The following is a 17961-nucleotide window of genomic DNA, read 5'->3' on the forward strand; positions in this document are numbered from 1 at the left end:
CCCTCTTGAGATAAGCCTGGCTGCTGAACACGCTACCAAATCTGTAGTATAAGCTTATACCAAAGGTTGGGTTTCATATACCTGTAGTCATTTGTGTGTAGTGCAACGCACCCAAAGAGTACTGCATACAAACTTTGCCTAGCACCATTAAGCTGCATGCCGTTTCGAAGAAGACTTAGAGCAGACAACCTCAGGACACCTTCAGGGATTGAAGGAAACGGATGCTAATTAGAGTCACCACAGTCAAGCAGTGACAGGCGATCTTAAATGGACGAACGGAGAAACAGGCCCTGCACAGCTTAAGTGGATGCAAGAAGGCTGAAAATACAATAGCAAGAGTTTTCTACTACATGTCGGAATGGTGACAGCTGCAGCAAGGAAGCCCAGGAGAGAGCCAATCAGTCCACAGATCGGTCCTGGGGCACTTCAAGAGTTCAGAAGTTCTGGATCCTCAAGCAGAGGTCGAGAATGGTTACTACCACTGGTCATGGGGACAAAGCACCAACAAAGTGAGCTCTTCTTGAGATCAGGCAGAGGATCAGGGCTTCACAGGAGTTGGTGCTAGTCAGCTGCAGGGGTCATCCTCAGGCCGATAGATTGCACTTCCACGTAGGGATCTTGGCTCCAACGAAGATCTGTGGAATGGCTGCAGGAGTCCTCCTTTTAGGCAGGATGTGGACTGGAAGCTCGCACAGATTCACCAATGGCAAAGATCTACACCATTCAAACTGGCAGTCGCTATCCAAACCTCGATAGCCACTGGCCACACAATCTGCCCAGTAACAAGACATTCCCAGCCCCCACATCTGGCCCGGCGCACACAGACTACCCAATAGCCCATGAAAGCAGCAGCTTTCCTTGTGAAAGGGCATTCCATATAAGGCAATTCCAGCCACCTTAGAGTAGTAGCCAATCCTATTTTATTGTTTAAAGTGCAGACCTAGCTTGAGAGCAGTGGAGCACTGTACAGGGGATGGGTAGCTATTTTTTGGGTTTGCATCATCTAACAGTAGCAAAGTACCGTGAGTTGAGGTCTGTACGTCACCGTGTTCCCACTGGGATTAGTCCTTGGTCAGGTGTTGAAAAGCCACGTTTTGAGAGATTTGGGAAATTAAAGAGTTGTGGGAGCATTCCGAGACGATACTGGGATTCAGTTCAAGAGGGTGTGTGCTTGACATGAGAAGAATTGTTTGCAGGTCCTCTTTGCAAGCCATTTGCGGTAATTTGCAAAAGTGCATGATTAAAAAGCTCTAAACATGGTATATCCGCTGCCATCAGCCCATACTGCACACACTGTATTTGTAACACAACATTTACATAAGAAAACGTAAGGATACAAAGCATCCTAACCACACTAGGGTGATGTATGCAGTTGTAAAAGTACAAGAAAGCTATAAAGAGAGACGTATGGACTCCCCATAAAAATGATCATAGAGTAAGGGAGTAACGCAGAAGGCTTCACTTACCACTGTTACATAGGATTTTCATAGTAATGATACATCTTCCAGACCTCTGTCAACCCCAGAACTGATTTTACTGGTGATTATTTTTTCTTTATACCTCTGTTGAGGTGGAACCGTTTTCCACACTCACAGAATCTTGTTTTTATGAGAACATTTTTAAGACTCTCCATAGTGTCTTTTAAAGGTTATCCTCTTTAGCAACTTTTTGGCAATAAGTGCCTATTTTGTCTGGGTTGCCTTAGGGGCTCCCCTTTTAACTTGTTCTGGCCAACCTTGTGAGAACTACAGTTCCCAAGGGTAGGAAGGATATTTGGATCCCTTTTACATTTCATTAAGCGATACAGCGCTAGCCCCTCACCCCCACCTTATGTGGAGTGCTGGTGAGACCCGGAGTATCCCCCCTTCTCATTTTAAATGTAACATTCATGTTAAAAGGACATACTTACCTTTAATTGCTGGTGGCAGTGAACCTTATTTATTAATTAATTTGGTGCACCTTTGCCGTGGGTTTTTTGCACAACCCGGTAAAGACATCCATGGGTGCCCATTTTACCAAAATGGTCCCCGTGTTGTTTTTCCGCCATTTTAGGGTTCGTTGTCCTTTCTTGTTCCTTCCCCTGACATCCAGGGTGGGAAATTGCTTTGTGCGATTTTTGTCTTCGGAGGAAGTCCTGTGGACTGCCTACCCAGGCTCCAGAGTATCTGAAGGCAAGAAGTGAGGGAGGAACCCAAAACTCTGCAGCCCTTTGTCTTCCAGCCAGAGTGCAAGATTTTGTTCAAACTGGGAGACCGGCTGTCCTGAAAGGATTGCTAATCCCCCGCTCAAGTTTCAATGTTGCAAGGCTGTTTGATTGGCCGGGTTCCTGCATAAAAGTCTGATCCTGGAAGCTGAAGGATTGTCGACAACTGGAACAAACACCTAAGAGGAAGAATTTGCGGCTGAAACGATGTCTAGTGACCAGAGAGCCTGCTGTGTAACCAGAGCCTGCTGTAGCCCTTTCTTCCAATCGACTTGGGGACTCTGAAAACGGCAGTAATAGCACAATACCCTGGGACCTCGAGCCTTTGTGCAGTACACAGGCTTCCGAATCTCGCTGCAACTTTGTGGGCATCCTGCAGTATCTACAGAGGCACGATTCCAGTCTGAAAGGTACCCTCACCAGAGTGCTGGACCTTGCAAACGACTAGAATTCGACCAGCGATATTCTGTTTTCTTCTATGCTCCTAAACAAAAGGTGCCAAATCCAGAGCTGCATTCAGCCACAAGGAAAACCTTGCCTAGGGCCTGCCCCATGATCCCTGCTGCAAAAGTCTTTCCAATGTCCTGTCGTCTGTCTTCTTAATGAAGGAATTCAACAAATGTTTTTTAGCGGCAGGTCCTGAAGTCCTTCTGCTGCAAAATCATCTGTGCTGAGGTACTGTGCAGGCATGGGTATTATTACTTACCTTAAGTGTCTTGGAATTTCTGTGCAGCTGTGGGGTGGTTTCTGTGATGGGGAGGCCCGTCATCCAGTGCACCCAGGCCCCTGCTGGAACCCTCCTAGAGTGTCTTATCTGAAGTCCCTGGACCCTCAACTAACTCTAAAATAAAGTACATACTTTTTCTAACAATCTTGCTTAGGAACTCTGACTTATGCTACTTATGAACCTATCCTGGCCTGCCTGTTGGACACTAGACCCCAGTGACCCCTTCTGCCACTGAGAACACTCATGCTCCAAAAATAAGGGAAAGACTTTCTAAGGATTGGGCCTTTTGTTTAAAAAAGAGAATACATGTTTAAAAGTAAATTGCTTGCAAAAGAAGTTGGTTGGTAAATGTTACAAACGTTCACTTATTCTGCCATTCTAAAAAGTATATGCAACAGCTTTCTTTCCTTAGAAACTGTTTTGCTGTTCTATCAGAAATTAGATGTAAGGGTATATTACTCACCTGTGATGTGGTTGTGCCTCTTCCCAAAAGTAATGCTGTTGGTTTCACTTCACTATTCCCGTTAGGATAAATGAACGAGTGTCCCCAATCCCCAACTAGGTCTTGATTCCCAGACTTGCTGTTAGCCTGTCCAGAAGAAGTCTGCATTAGGTTTTACCTACCTAGAATAAGAGCGAGACATTCATGAAGAGTAACATTGGGTTTTGATTTCCCTGGTCTGTTTTAGACAGACACAAAAAGAGTCTTAGGTTTATACCTGCCTTTAGGTGACTTATAGCTCCTGTAAAGTGTATAGGTTTTACTTGCCTGGAGCACAATTGTTATCCTAACATACGTTAGTTATTGTTTCACTTAGTCTGTGAAATAAAGAGCAACTATAATTGAAAATTACACCCCAAGATCCAAATCAACTAGTAATACGGTGGGTTATCACAAAATACATTATAGGTTTTTACTGTACCTATAATATTCACAAAAAGTACCAAGTGATTTCTTGCTGAGCGTCACTGTACAACTGCTAGGGTCTAAAACCCTAAAATTACTGAAATTAATCTAAACAGCATCTACTGGTTTGACTTCACTAGAACGCCGGTTAGGTGTTCCAAATTAGGTTATATGCTTTGGCCTGTGTACCTTCAAGCATAGTGTGTTTTTCTAGAATGTGTTTATATGATCTGTGATAATACTCATTTACCCCCCCCACCCCACCAAGATTTATCTGGGCCTAATTGGATTTAAATAAACCATTTATTTTTACAATACATAGTATTTCAGTGTTTCTTTGGACTATCTGTATTACAATTTCATTTGTACTGATTCTACAGCCCTCTCTCCCTCCTAAAATAAGCCTGGCTGCTCGGTCTACGCTACCATGAACTCAGGTGGTACAGCCTTATACTAAGAGTGAAGTCTTGTACTGTGTCAGCTGAATGGTTTTACAAGGTCCTTAGTTGGACTTCAGAAAAACTGTCTAACAACCACCACAAAGACGTGGCAGGAGTGAAAGCAAAAAGAAAGGGTGTCCCATAAAGGTCTACGAGGGCAAAGCAGCAAAAAGATCCAGACCTGCACTTTTGGCTTTCCAACATGGACGAAAATATTTATGTCCAATACAAGCGATCTATCCGGTTACACCTGTTGCTTTGTTATCTCTCCGATATCTGGTTGTAACTTGTAGAAAGTGTAGATGGTGTAGTATTTGTCATGTTTTTTTGTTCATGGCTCTGTATGGTTTTGGGACGGGCTCAACCTTCCAAAATATGAATTCAAAAGATAAATAATGAGCAACATCGATAGAAACAATCTAAAGACAGCACTTAACTCCCCAGGCCTCAAATCAGAGGTTTTATATTGACTGCCCTGCCCCCCCCCCAAAAGCCCAAGTTTGGTTCAGAACACCTATGCATTTTCCGTCAGCCTTTCTAAGGCAATCTCTAAATATCGGTCACTTTAAGCGGCCTTTTATCCAAGCCGTACAGGCGGTGGTGTCCAGGCATCACTACATTTAGGCTGCTGCTCATCGCTCGGTCCATCATTTAACCAAAAGAGCCATTTCTCACCTGCCCGGTGAGCGCCAGTCCCTTCCCTTTAAGTTTTCCTGCTCATCTTGAGCAGTCGCATCCTCGGTCCCACTCCCTATTGCACCTCGATTCTCCGACTGTTGACTCTCTCCCTTCCAACCACTGTACCTTCCTATCTGCCGCTGCATCATCTCAAAATGCTGCATTAAAGGTAGGTGGGCTAAGTTATCCACAGCGTCACAGCCCTCGATGTGCCAAAAGCCCCCATGATAGAGAAAGTCAGTGACATGGTCACGCATTGTCGGATTCCAAAACGTTTTTTGGAGCAAGAGAGAAGATGCGCTAGCACATCTTTACTTGCACCCAAAAGAAGCTGTCCCCCTTTCAAAAAGGGTCCATTAGATGCCCTGATAAACCCTCTTTGCTCAATTGCTGGACGTTTCTGGGCATTTAAACGCACATCCCAACGTTTTTCCCCCCCGAGCCTGTTTGAAAAGGGCCAGGAAGATTATGAGCAATGCATGAGGTTATTTTAAAGTGGGAAGGAAACGATATGAACAGCCCTGGTCCCACTGTAATTTCTATCCCTTAAACAGGGATAGAAATGCTCATTTTTGTTTACTTTTCTTTCAATGCCACCCCATTGAAGAGCCAGTCATTTTGAAATGTACACCCAGTACCCAAGTGGGTTCTGGGAGCCCGTCACATACATTAGTGTTGTGAGCCTGCTCATGAAACAAATTCATGCAATGGGAGATGGCCAGCACATTGGTGCTGCTGATCTGCCCCTAGAAATGCTGCAGTCACCTCTGAATAACGTGTGGCTAGCCCACAGCATGCAAATGGGCTCAATTGCTGGTGCAGTGCTGTCAAATTGGTCCACGGAGTCCCAAGATTGTGGAAACCAATTCTTCTGGGTGCTCAGAAACAGCAAGACCCAGTGATTTGCATTTACTTCCAGAAACATGTTCCAATGGACCAAGCGTACTGAACCCCCAAGCCTCGCTTATGGGTTCAAAACAACAAGGTGAGGGATTAGATTCTCATGTTCAGTGAATCCTTGCCTGCTTTACTTGGAATTACCTGAAACTTGCTGGTCATGATGGGAAGTCAGGGGACCGAAAAGAATGTTCCACCGGCCCCGGAACAGGTATTAATGCAACCTGTAGTGCCCATCAGTTTGTATGCTGGAGTATCACGCTTTGATGGAACTTAGTGCGGGAAAGTAATCTGGCTAAAAGTTTAGAATTGGGAAACCGCCTAGGACTAGATCAGATCACGGCTCCATGGATACCAACTACTAATCCATGCAACAACAAAAAAACTATGCGTCAAATATCAAGTGAGGGAGTTCCTAGGAAGCAGAAATTCTAGCCTTGCAATTTCCAATAAACCAATGTCTAAGCTAGATGTACTGGGCTCTAAACATCTTTTCATCTGCATCAGAGTTCCAGGAATTGAGTTGACCTGAACCTACCAAGTTAGATTGAAATGCATTTGCTTCTGTAATTACCATTCTTCGTAAATCAGTCGGGCAATGCGCATATTCAAGTGGGTACATGATAAATGCAAGAAGTGTGGCTATGGGGGAGGGAAGTAATCCATCCTCCACACAATGTGGTAAATATGAATGCATGCATGCACTGAGATGTAGGGTGCCTCACCTCCTGGCACGGTCCGGAATGGCAGTGTATATTTCTTGATGATCCGCAGCATGGACTGGTAAGTGTTCCAGGTATCGTGAGACACCAGGAGGTCCTGGTTGCCAGGCAGCAGCTTGATGAGGGCGGAGCAGGAGCCAGACCCCTTGACACGGGTGGAATCACTTTTATTCAGCGCAGACTCCAAGTCTTCCAAATCCCCACCCAGCTGGAAGAGACTGAGCAAATCGGCAGACATGCGTTATGGTTTCCCACACGATGACCCTCCAAAAGGGGAGAATGAGTGACCCTCAAACAATATTCCCTGAGAATACATTTGGCGAAAGAGACACACACCCACACACACACGTAGGAATTGGACTTAAAGCCCCAGGTGATACAATATGTTGTCCTCCATAACCTCCGCCACACGCAACTCTTACATTACAGTCAATCATTGAGATTTGCAAAAACATGTGGTTTTCCTTTTGGTAGGCAGCCTTTACACTCATGATGTAGCCTATTCTGCAGAAGGCAAAGAGGCGGACTCAAGACAGTATAGCACAGAAAGGCAATCTCAAAATTATTAGTGTTTCAGGAGATTGGAATGCGACCTGTCCATGACATGCAGACAATACTGTGACCTTTCCTGAATACTTAAGATTGAAATTATGTAGGCCATTTTTGTTTTATAGCAAACACAAGCCACTGTAAACCGACAAGCAGACGAAGTGGTCTCACATAGAAAAGGGGAGAAGTAAAGCAGCAGATCGACCACTCTGGGACCCCAACAGCGACTTCAGCCTGGACACAGAGACAGAGGGAAAGACTGAGAAAATGGTCGAGCGAACCCCAGGGATCCGAGCTTCGACATCACAACAAAAATCATGGAATACAGGGAAAATGGCAATGTGCCATAAATTCTAAGTATTTGTATTACAATATTTAAAAAGCAACAGTACAGTGGGTTGCTGTACTGTGTCATTTACATGATACTACGCTGCTGCTGCACAGCAAATCCTGGTTTCTGTACCCGGTTTCAACCCCTTCTCCCCACAGGATATACAACTATAGATATACACGCACATCTTAATTCTTACAGGAGCACGTTCAAGTACCTGCGGTATTAGGAGCACTCCAGACAACATTAAAAACCTTCGCACTTTCGAGATGCACACGCAACACTAAAGACCTAGACACGACAGGTGGATAGAGACCAGCGTGAAACCCAAAAGAAAAAGTGAGGGAGCGGTCACTCTGAAGCCATGGAAGCCATCCAACATTTCATAGCATGGAGAATAGTATGCACGGGAACGAGAAGCGCCAGAGCAAACCAGCTCGTAAGAAGGTGAATAGTGGGAGGGGCATGTTCGCTTTCCACACAAAGGTGGGGGGCAGCGAGAACACCATGTTGAAAAGGGGGAACTACATGTCTATATTACATTTTGCAGAAAAACGACAGCCTAATTCAATTTAGAGCAGCAGCCTCTGTGGTTTCAAAGCAGCGCCTCGTGACCCCTGTATTTAAGGCACTAGCTAGTTCCAAAACGCAACACTTATGGTCAATTTACTGCAAATATGCGGCATGCCTTCACTCGCAACCCAGCCCAACCCCACACCAAAATAGACTTCCGCCGACTTCCATTACAAGCAGGACACTTACAGAAATCCGAAAGGATTGAGGGAGAAGTTTCCTGTGGGAAACGATACAAGTTCATTGTAACTGTCCTCCAAGCCCTTTAGCTGCAGCAAAGACAAGCGCACCTAAAAAGACAAAAAAGGAAAGAAGACAGAACGGTTCAGACCAGGCACCATACCACCACCTCTGCCCTCTCATGCCCGTCTCCTTCTCTTCCAGGGAAGCGATTCAACTGGGATATGTTGAATCGCTTCCTTTCAAACCACACGGAGGAAGGTGGGACGAGAAACAGCAAAACAAACACACACACAGTGTAGTTTGAGTCTCTGGAGTGGAGGGGAGTGGAGTGGAATTTTGGACTCTGGGCATCAGCAGAAACAGAGTAAAACATACCCCAGAATCTCAACTCTGCCTCATCAGTCATCTTATGCACCATTTAGTAGCAGGAACACAATGGCTATTCCTTACAAAGCGTAAAGGGTTGCAGGTGACAACTAGAGAGCATGGTTTAAAGGAAAAATCAATTTCTTCTTAAACATTATACAAAGTCATATGCTGTTAAATATACCAAGCAGCAAACTATGGGAGGAAGCTTGTAAAGGAACGAATGAGAATGCTGGAAACCCTTCGGGGCACCCACATCCACCCTTCTGAACTAAGTATTCCTCTCTAAATTGGCCACGAGAGCTCTCTAGAAGTCTAGCATGTGCAGGAGCAAGTAGATTTAGAAACAATACAGAGACAAGATGTCACGACTTCTATTAACATCAAAAAGAACCACTACAGGGGGTGTTCATGGAGGCACTGGCGTCGGAAGCTCCATTTTGGAAGCTCTGGTGGTGGTTCTTCCCAAGGCTGACAGGGACCCTTGTCACTGTGGCACATACAGGTCTCTGTCCAGGATTAATGTGCAAGATACTTGTAGGCCACCTGCAACAGGTGATGGGAGACATTGTACATGCCGATTAGACATATTTTATCCTCGGTACAAGCAATGTGCATAATATACGGAGGCTTTTTCTTATCCTAAATAAGTACGGGGATGTTGGGGAGGAAATGATGCTCGTTAGTCTCGACTCATAAGAAATTCGACTCCGTAGATAGGAATTTCCAATGGATGGTTCTGGAGAAAGTAGGGCTACGTACGAGATTCATACGCTGGGTTTGGCTTCTGTATGAGGGGTCCGCATCTATGGTGTGTGTGTTAATAAGGTTGCATCTGTCTTGGAATGTATGCAGGGGAACTCACAAGGGGTGTCCCCTGTCCTCCATGTTTTTTTGCACTGGTCATTGAACCCCTGGCAAGGCGCCTTCGTAGGAGGCATCAAACAGCTGGCCTGTGGATCGGTGGGAGGACGCACCGAGTTTCTTTGTATGCAGACAACATTCTACTGTAAGTCTGGGAACTGGTTCGGAATTTGGAATGGCTTCTAAAATTGGGAACTTCTCCGGATTGGCGATTATCGTACTAAAATCGGTTATTTACACGCCACCGGAAGCGGTGGGTACTCGCCGGATGTGCTTTGGGATGAAAATTGCTAATGGGGAATGGGTCCATCAACAAAACGTGGACCATGGAACGGTGGAGTTTGATAAAGTTGTAGACTTTTGGATCCGATTCCTGGTGTCAGTAATGGGGCGAATGAAGACAATTGCTGTGCTGAGATGGTTGTATATCCTATAGGTGATGCCAATGTCAGTGCCAGGGGACTGCTTTCGTAAACTACATACGATATTGGGTTAGCAGTTATAGAAGTGAGGTACACCGTGCTACAAGGCTTGTTCTTTTACCTTATTCCTGGCTTCTCACGTCATGAAATGCCTTATAGGTGCTAGGATTGATTTTCTATACTCTGGTCTGGTGGGACGGTGTATAGAAGGCCAACCTATATTGTGACAGGGAGCTGTAGCCAAACTAGTTCAGGTAGCAGTGACAGGTGATCTAGGCTAAGTTCTTCAGAGGTGGTGAGATTTTAAAGGGTCCACACAATGGGAATCACAAATTACACTTAGACAGGATGTATAAGAATACAATTCTCATTTATTGGCCAAACACTATAGAAAAAGGACTACTGGCAGGTAGAGTTGTCATACAAAACTAGCAAAAATAGATTACATATATGCATTCACGATTCAGAGGGTATAATACACATCACTAACTCCTGCAAAGGAAAGCTAAGGTTATATTATGCACAGTAGGTCCCCAGAGAATGATCCCCAACTTAAAATGTCCAGGCCCAAGTTGTCTGGTGCCTTATGACCAATAGTTCAGGTAAAGTTCCACAGATTCTTTGAAGCAGGAAAAAAATGCAGGTAACGTCTCTGGGGTCTAGTTAAGGGTTCTAATTGTCAGAGTACAAGTTAAACTAGCTAACAGAAGTAGCCCCAACTTTCAGAAATCTTTCGCAGCAAGCAATGGCAAAGCCAATACTCATGTATTATAAGCCCATAGACTTGGGAGTTTAGGGGTAGGTAAGAATCACCAACTACCCCCCGTACTCAGATTCTTCCCAAGACTTGGCAGGACAAAAAGGAAGAGGGTCTGAGGTTGCTTTTCCTGCCGATTTCACACAGGTGAGTCTTGTAGGGCAAGCTGAGGCTCCCCAAAGGGCCAGGTCGAAACTCAGAACGGTGACGTCGGCAGCACAGCAGCCCAAACTCATAGCTGGTCAGCCACAGGACGGTCCCAGGACACTTCCGAAGGCTCTTCTTTGCAGGGTACCGAGCAGACATCAGGAATGGATGTTCCCTCCACTCCCAGGGTTGCAGCTCCTTCGCAGGACTGCTAAAGAGCTTCAGAAAGACAGAGCTCCTCCAGGACAGCAGCACAAGTTGGTCTCAGGTTTCTTCACAGGTCTCACAGCTGGATAGAAGTCTTGGCTCCTTCAGGTTTCTCCAGGATCTGAGGAATGGGTGCAGAGGTCCTCTTCTTATCGTAAAAGCCAGGTAAGAGCTGAAACTCCCACTAGCCTATAGCAGGACTACCCCAGCAGTGGTCCAATCAGGGCCATTGGTGGAAACACTCATACATATGACTAAGATACACTGAAACCTGTTTGTGGGTTGGGACCAGACAGTCCCAGCCCACATCCTGCCAGCAAACACACAGCCCTCCAGTAGCCAACACTGGAGGGCTGTGGCACTGGGCACTGGAAGTCCTTAGAAGGATTTTCCTGGCCTCTCACTGCAGGAAGAAGGCTAAAGAGCAAGATGGCCAAAAAACAAGCGAAAGACCGTGGCACGGCCATGTTTGGACACTAGCCACAGTTAGTAGTCAAACGCGGTAAATCTAAAATGAAAAGTCCCAAAAAAGTAGGGAAAAGTCACTGCTGCCACCAGCTTATCCTTTTAGCACACCTAGAGTAACCAAAAATCCTTTGAGTGTTAGTCTAGGGTAAAACAAAAAGGTGTACCCCATTGTACTGCAGTGAGCTGCATTGTACAATAATAAAAGTTAGCACAAGTGATACAAAAGTAACCAAAAGTACCAACACATTAACGTGACTAATGGAAACAATGTTTCCCAGTACGACAGCCTGAAGGACGTGTCAGTTCCCCATAACATATAAGCAAATGCCAGTACAGTGAAGCTTAAGGATTTCTCCTAGGCCAACCTGCGGTCACTCAAGAGATATGCACCAGGCCATGAGTGTGTGGCGTTTGGTGTGGCTGTGCTCATCTCCCGTTGCTGCCTTATGCGGAAAATGCTTTAGGTTAGCGACATTTATACACAGAGAGATGGACAGTTTCTAGATTGTAATCCTACTTGACAGCCCTGCCCAGATCATCATCAGGTCTCTATGGTGCTTGGTCATAAATGGAACTGGGTATGCTGTGCGTGGACTTGATGACCGCATATTTGAATGCTGCCAACCAGCACAGAGGTACAGGGCAGTCTTGAGATGTAACTAAGCGTTCCATTCATGGTTTGTTTGTTTATTTATTTCTATAGCGCTCCGGACCCAGGAGTATAGGGGCGCTTAGTACAAGGTTACAAGGCACGGTACAGGGTAATAAGCAGTGAAGCTAGAACAAATTAAATAACAGTTATATACGTGCAGTGAGGGTGAAAGCACGCGGTAGTGACATAAGTGAGGAATAAACAGTCAATACATTCTAGAGCTAGGTCTGACTTCAAGGTTGGCTATTTGTCAGTAGCCACCCAATGACCAGTTTCCTAAATGACTGGAAGGAGTTGGATGCTTTAATGCTCAGTGGCAAGGAGTTCCAGAGTTGGGGGGCGAGGACAGTAAAACTCGAGCCTCCGGCTCTTTTGGAGTTAAATCTAGGCACTGCAAGGCATAAGGTGTTAGAAGATCTCGTGGTTCTAACGGACGGTTTCATGGTGAGTTTGTCGGTCAGGTATGGGGGTGCTAGATTGTTGAGAGCTTTATACGTCAGGCAAAGTGTTTTTAGGTCGATTTTATGTTGGATAGTGAGCCATCTGCATGCCGTTCTGGTGGCTGAGATGTGCTCACGTCTAGGGATATTTAGCGCTGCCCGAAGTGCATTGTTTTGAAGGACTTGGAGCTTGTTAATTGACGCTTGATTGGCACCTAGGTAGAGACTATTGCAATAGTCTAGTTTAGATTGTATAAGGCCTCTGGATAGTATGAGGCAACTATTAGGGGAGAGAAATGGTCTACAGGCTCTAATGAGTTTTCCGGTATATGCCGTGGCAGAGGCAGTAGCATTAATTTGTTTGGTGAAGTTAACGTTGGCATCGAGATAGAAGCCAAGTGTTTTCACATTTTTGGCGACCGGGATGGTGTTGCCATCGATTATGATGTTCGAGTAGTTAGGACTTAATTTTTGTAGGTTATTCGGTGAGCCAACAATGAGCAGTTCGGTCTTCTCGTCATTGAGGCAGAGGCCATGTGTGGCCATCCATGCCTGGATGACAGAGAAGATTTCATTGATCCTAGCTACATCCGTATCGTAGTTGCCCGAGATAGTGAGGAGTATCTGGGCGTCATCCGCGTAATTTGTATAAATGACACCCAGGCGGTCTAGTTTATCGAAGAGGGGCTTTGTAAAGATATTGTAGAGGGTGGGTGAGACACATGATCCTTGTGGGACACCACAGGACATGGGGATAGGGTCTGCTGCTGCCTCCAGAGAGAAGACCCTCATAGTTCTGTTGGCTAGGAAGGACTGTATCCATGAGACAGCAGAGGGGGAGAAGTGGGCGGCAGAGGAGAGGTGGTTACAGAGTATTTTATGGTCAACCAGGTCGAAGGCCGCTGAGAGATCTAATAGGAGTAGGATGGCAGCCTTACCCTTATCTTTGATTTCGTCAATCTGGCTTTTAAGGTCGACAAGAGCAGTTTCGGTTCCATGCTGAGGCCGGAAGCCAGACTGACGCAATCCGAGTAATTGGTTAGACTCTAGGTAATGCTGAATTTGCAGGTAAGCAACTCTATTGAGTATTTTTAGCAAGAAGGGAACAGTTGTAATGGGCCTGTAATTTGTGGGGATGGAGGGATCCAGAGTCTGTTTTTTTAGTAGCGGGAGGACCCATGATTGTTTCAGATTGTTTCAGATTGTTGTTAGATCTTCTCTCCGCTCCATTATTAAAATTGTTCAGTTTGTCCTGTCAATTTTATGCCGATGCCCTTACATTTTAGCATTCAAGGTCTCCTTTTCCACATTGGACCGTCTCGTCCGGTCTTTTAGCTCTACAGTGTTGGACGCATTGTCTTCATCTTAATGATGAAGACAGAAATCCTATTTTCCCTGCTTCCTCTTTTTTCCTAGTACTTTTCCTGCTTCCAATACTTTCCCACATTCTACTATTCCAGTTAGTCATCTTGCTGGCAATCTTGGAGTGGTCTTTGACCCTTCCCTTTCGGGACCATATTTCGTACGTGTTTCGCTCTCGTCACTATAATTTTCGTAAAGCTTGTGCTGTTCTCTCATTCCATGCTACTAAACTCTTAATTTCTTAATTCCATGGTGTGCCTTCTGTCATGCAGTTCAGCAGGACTGGAACGCAAACCTGGCAACTGTGCTACTCTAACATAGCACTGCCTGTAAAATGCATCTCTTCAGTAGTCAGACACCAAAATGTTGAGCGGTCTTCAGAAAAGTCAATTGTCAGCTAAATCAGCTCCACTTAAAACGTTCAGGCACAGGCAATAAAGAAGATCCGAAAAGACAGATTACACTCAGAACAAAGGCACAGCCATGAGCCAGGAACATGCAAGGAAAAGATTTTTATCAATTTTCCATCCATTGGATTCAATGGAAGTCCCAACATTTGTCTATGATTTTGTTCCTGGCCTGACTTTTGAAGTAAGTGAAGCTTATTTAGCTTCATTTACCTGCTGGGCTCATTTAATTTGAGGGGTGGGGGGGACGCAACCAGTGCAAGGGGACAGTTTCCCTCATGCACGATTTCTGTGTTTCAAGATAGTACAGACCACCTTATAGTGGAGTGCTGCAGGGGTACTATGTATACATTTTACTCTGTCGTCTAGCCACATATTGCATAGGGATTGTATGGGGGTAAAGTCCACACACCAGCATTACCCTTTTCCTGGATGTGAATGGCGGGGTTCTAGCCAAGGGTTCCTTCCCCAACCCCCTACACCTCCCCAAGTAGGGTAGCAAGTGTACCCCAACTTTATATTACTTAGCGTTTTTGCTTCAAGAGGTGCTTTTACAATACAACAAACACACATTACTACGAGCTGCTCTCTCATCTCTGGGTTATTCTGACTCAGCCTTGATGGTTCTGAGTTTATCTTTCTGATCGTTGCTTCTCTGTGTTCAGTGCTGGCGATACTTCTAGGTTCTGTTCTTGGTCCCCTTCTCTTTTCTGCCCATACATCTTCTCTCCGCTCCATTATTAAAATTGTTCAGTTTGTCCTGTCATTTTTATGCCGATGACCTTAGATTTTAGCATTCAAGGTCTCCTTTTCCACATTGGACCGTCTCGTCCGGTCTTTTAGCTCTACAGTGTTGGACGCATTGTCTTCATCTTAATGATGAAGACAGAAATCCTATTTTCCCTGCTTCCTCTTTTTTCCTAGTACTTTTCCTGCTTCCAATACTTTCCCACATTCTACTATTCCAGTTAGTCATCTTGCTGGCAATCTTGGAGTGGTCTTTGACCCTTCCCTTTCGGGACCATATTTCGTACGTGTTTCGCTCTCGTCACTATAATTTTCGTAAAGCTTGTGCTGTTCTCTCATTCCATGCTACTAAACTCTTAATTTCTTCTCTGGTCCTATCACACCGCAATTACTGTTCCGTTTTACCAATTGGTCTCTCTCATTATAGGGTTGCCCCTCTAAAACCTATTTTCAATTCTGCGGTTCAGACGCTTATCCCTCCAATCATACATTTATCCTCCCTTCACTTAATCTATTTCCAGGCTTCCCTCCGAGTCACGCTTATTTTCTCTTTGCCCATGTATGGTTTCAAACGTACTCATGCCCTGGCTCACTCTTACCATTGTTTGCCCTTCACTTGGAGGGTAACGTGTTGTGTATTCTCAATTTGGGATTGCAAAGTAGTGGATAGGAGTGTTTTCTAGTTTATATTACCTTGAGTTTCACTTGCTTAGATGTGTATAAGGTGTACACTATTTTATTATTACATCAAACCACACTGTGTGCTACTTCATTATTTGGCTGTGTAAACTGTATTTACACTCAAGCCCCTGATCTTACAAAGTCTGCTTTACTGCTCTACCTATATTGCCTTGTGAGAGTTTGGCTAGACTAAGTATTTAGAACCTTGTTCCTCAACTAGGTTGGCTTCCCAAAACACTTTAGAGCTGGGCCTGGAAATCCAGATGGGTGCGTTTAGGCCTGAAAAAAAAGGGAAAAGGCTCAGACAGGACATGTACTTTAAATCAGTAGTGTAGTGAATACAAACTTCTAAATACAGAAGACCAAGTTTTCCATCCGAAAGCCTTCATGATATCTGGAGGATGTAAAAGCAGAAACGTCACATGGCAGGATGCCAACTTCATCAACACGGGCTGTGGGTGTAGCAACCTTTCTGACATCTGCATCAACAGGTCGAGCCAGTTGGAAAACAACATGAACAATTCTGGGAGAGGAGAAGGAGTACCAGCCCTTCCCAAAGAACGTAAACGCTAAGCGGAGTGCTAGGACAGTCAATGAACGGGCATTCTGACAACTCAACGAAGCTTCTTTTAAAGGCCATGCTGGCATGGTACATGGCTTCAATGATAGGCCCGCAGAAAGCATGCCACAAACACCCTGCAATCATCGCACTGGCAAGCAATCAAATAGATGGTATACAGTTTCATCGATTAGCTAGAAGCTTGGTAATAAAGGAGGCATGCCTCAAAAAGCCTGCTGAAGAGTCTCCTCAGCTACTGGCTGGAGATCTCTGCTGAGAGGACCCGTGTGTGGCTCTAATCTTGAAATACAAAAACAAAAATACCAAAACAAACAACAAAAAGTGGTGCAGACAATAGTCTTGCAAACTTACCATTTATTAATTGGGACTAATCGCCTGACAGATAGGCAGCAAGAACAATAATTCAATCTCCAAAAAGACTAAGGGCCTAATTCACAGAGCATTTTCCTATGGGATTGCGCCATTATAGAACGCTTCTGTGAATCATGCCTTAAAAGTCCACATATTTAGTTTGTCGTGGGAACAAGGGCGAAGCACTGGCTCCTTCTACTCGCCCCCTCCACCTCTGCCCTCTCAGCTATTTTTTCAAAGCATGCTGAAGAGCGGTCTATACCATGCCACAAAAAGTTATGTTACTTCACATACATAAAGAAAGATCGCAGCATTTGCGCCTCTGAAATAAACCGGAAAAGGATGTTCCTACCCTACTGATCCAATCTCTTGCTCTTGCCATCTGGGTCAAAGAGGCAAATTCAACAGTCTGGTAGTTACCCAGTTGCCAGGACCGAAGAGCAAAGGTGTATAAGGTAAAGGGACCAGAAGAAAAAAAATACATTCTCTGTGCGGGAGGAAAGAAAAGTCAAGTGGATGGAGTTGGGGAACTGCAAACGCAGTTGAAAGAACTCATCTTCAACAGAAATGGATAATGAAGCCAAAAGATGCAAAGGACGCCAGAAAAACAACTTCTGCTCAATTCTGACTGAGACTGAAAATTCAAAAGCCAACACATCAGGAGCACATGCTCGCGGATCAAAGATTTATTCCCCAAAATGTCGCTTAAAATCAGCTGTCATGTAATTTAAATCAATGAGGAATGGGGACCAGAATAGGAGCCATTTCAGGTTTGGGCGTTCCCTCCATGATACTCCCTCTTGGAATAACATGGAAAAGTTAGGCGGGTTAAAAGTGATCGCCCGGCACTGATGCTTTAAGAGGAATCTCCCCTAACCAAGGAGTTTGGCAGTCATGAGTAAGGCGTGGCGGTATCAGGTATTAATATCGCCACATATATGGTCGCCGTAAATAATATCGCCGGGAACATTTTTTGTGGCGACATTATTACATGGAACCGGCGTGGCTGCAGCATCTGTACTTCAGCACAGAGGAAGACCCCCAAGATTCACAAAGGCTAAGACAGACAACAGGCTCCTTGAAATCAAAAGACACAAGACCCTACGGGTGCCTGCTCAAAAAAGCAAACATGGCGGAACCGGTGCCAACTTGTGTCTTGGATTCATACGCCACAGCATAAAACAGTCAGAGGTTGATGGTTTAGCAACAGGTAAGTGTGATGAATCGGACAATGTCCTCACTACTTTCCCTGAGGCAGCTTCCTCCTGCGTGACCAAGTGACGGCAGCCGCTACCTGATT

At 45.0% G+C, this 17961-nt stretch overlaps 1 protein-coding gene across 1 annotated transcript in view; it reads right to left on the minus strand.

Moving 5' to 3' along the window:
* Nucleotides 1-17961, minus strand: part of PLBD2 (phospholipase B domain containing 2) — a 212580-nt gene that overhangs the window by 146057 nt on the left and 48562 nt on the right. The window contains exons 4-5 of the mRNA XM_069619232.1: nt 8217-8317; nt 6578-6792 (exon numbers count right to left, since the gene is read on the minus strand). Of these exons, the coding sequence (XP_069475333.1) occupies nt 6578-6792; nt 8217-8317 (316 nt within the window). The remainder of the gene's footprint in view (nt 1-6577; nt 6793-8216; nt 8318-17961) is intronic.

The sequence above is a fragment of the Ambystoma mexicanum genome, chromosome 10, assembly GCF_040938575.1.
Source record: "Ambystoma mexicanum isolate Mex_15411 chromosome 10, UKY_AmexF1_1, whole genome shotgun sequence".
In the NCBI taxonomy this organism is placed as follows: domain Eukaryota; kingdom Metazoa; phylum Chordata; class Amphibia; order Caudata; family Ambystomatidae; genus Ambystoma; species Ambystoma mexicanum.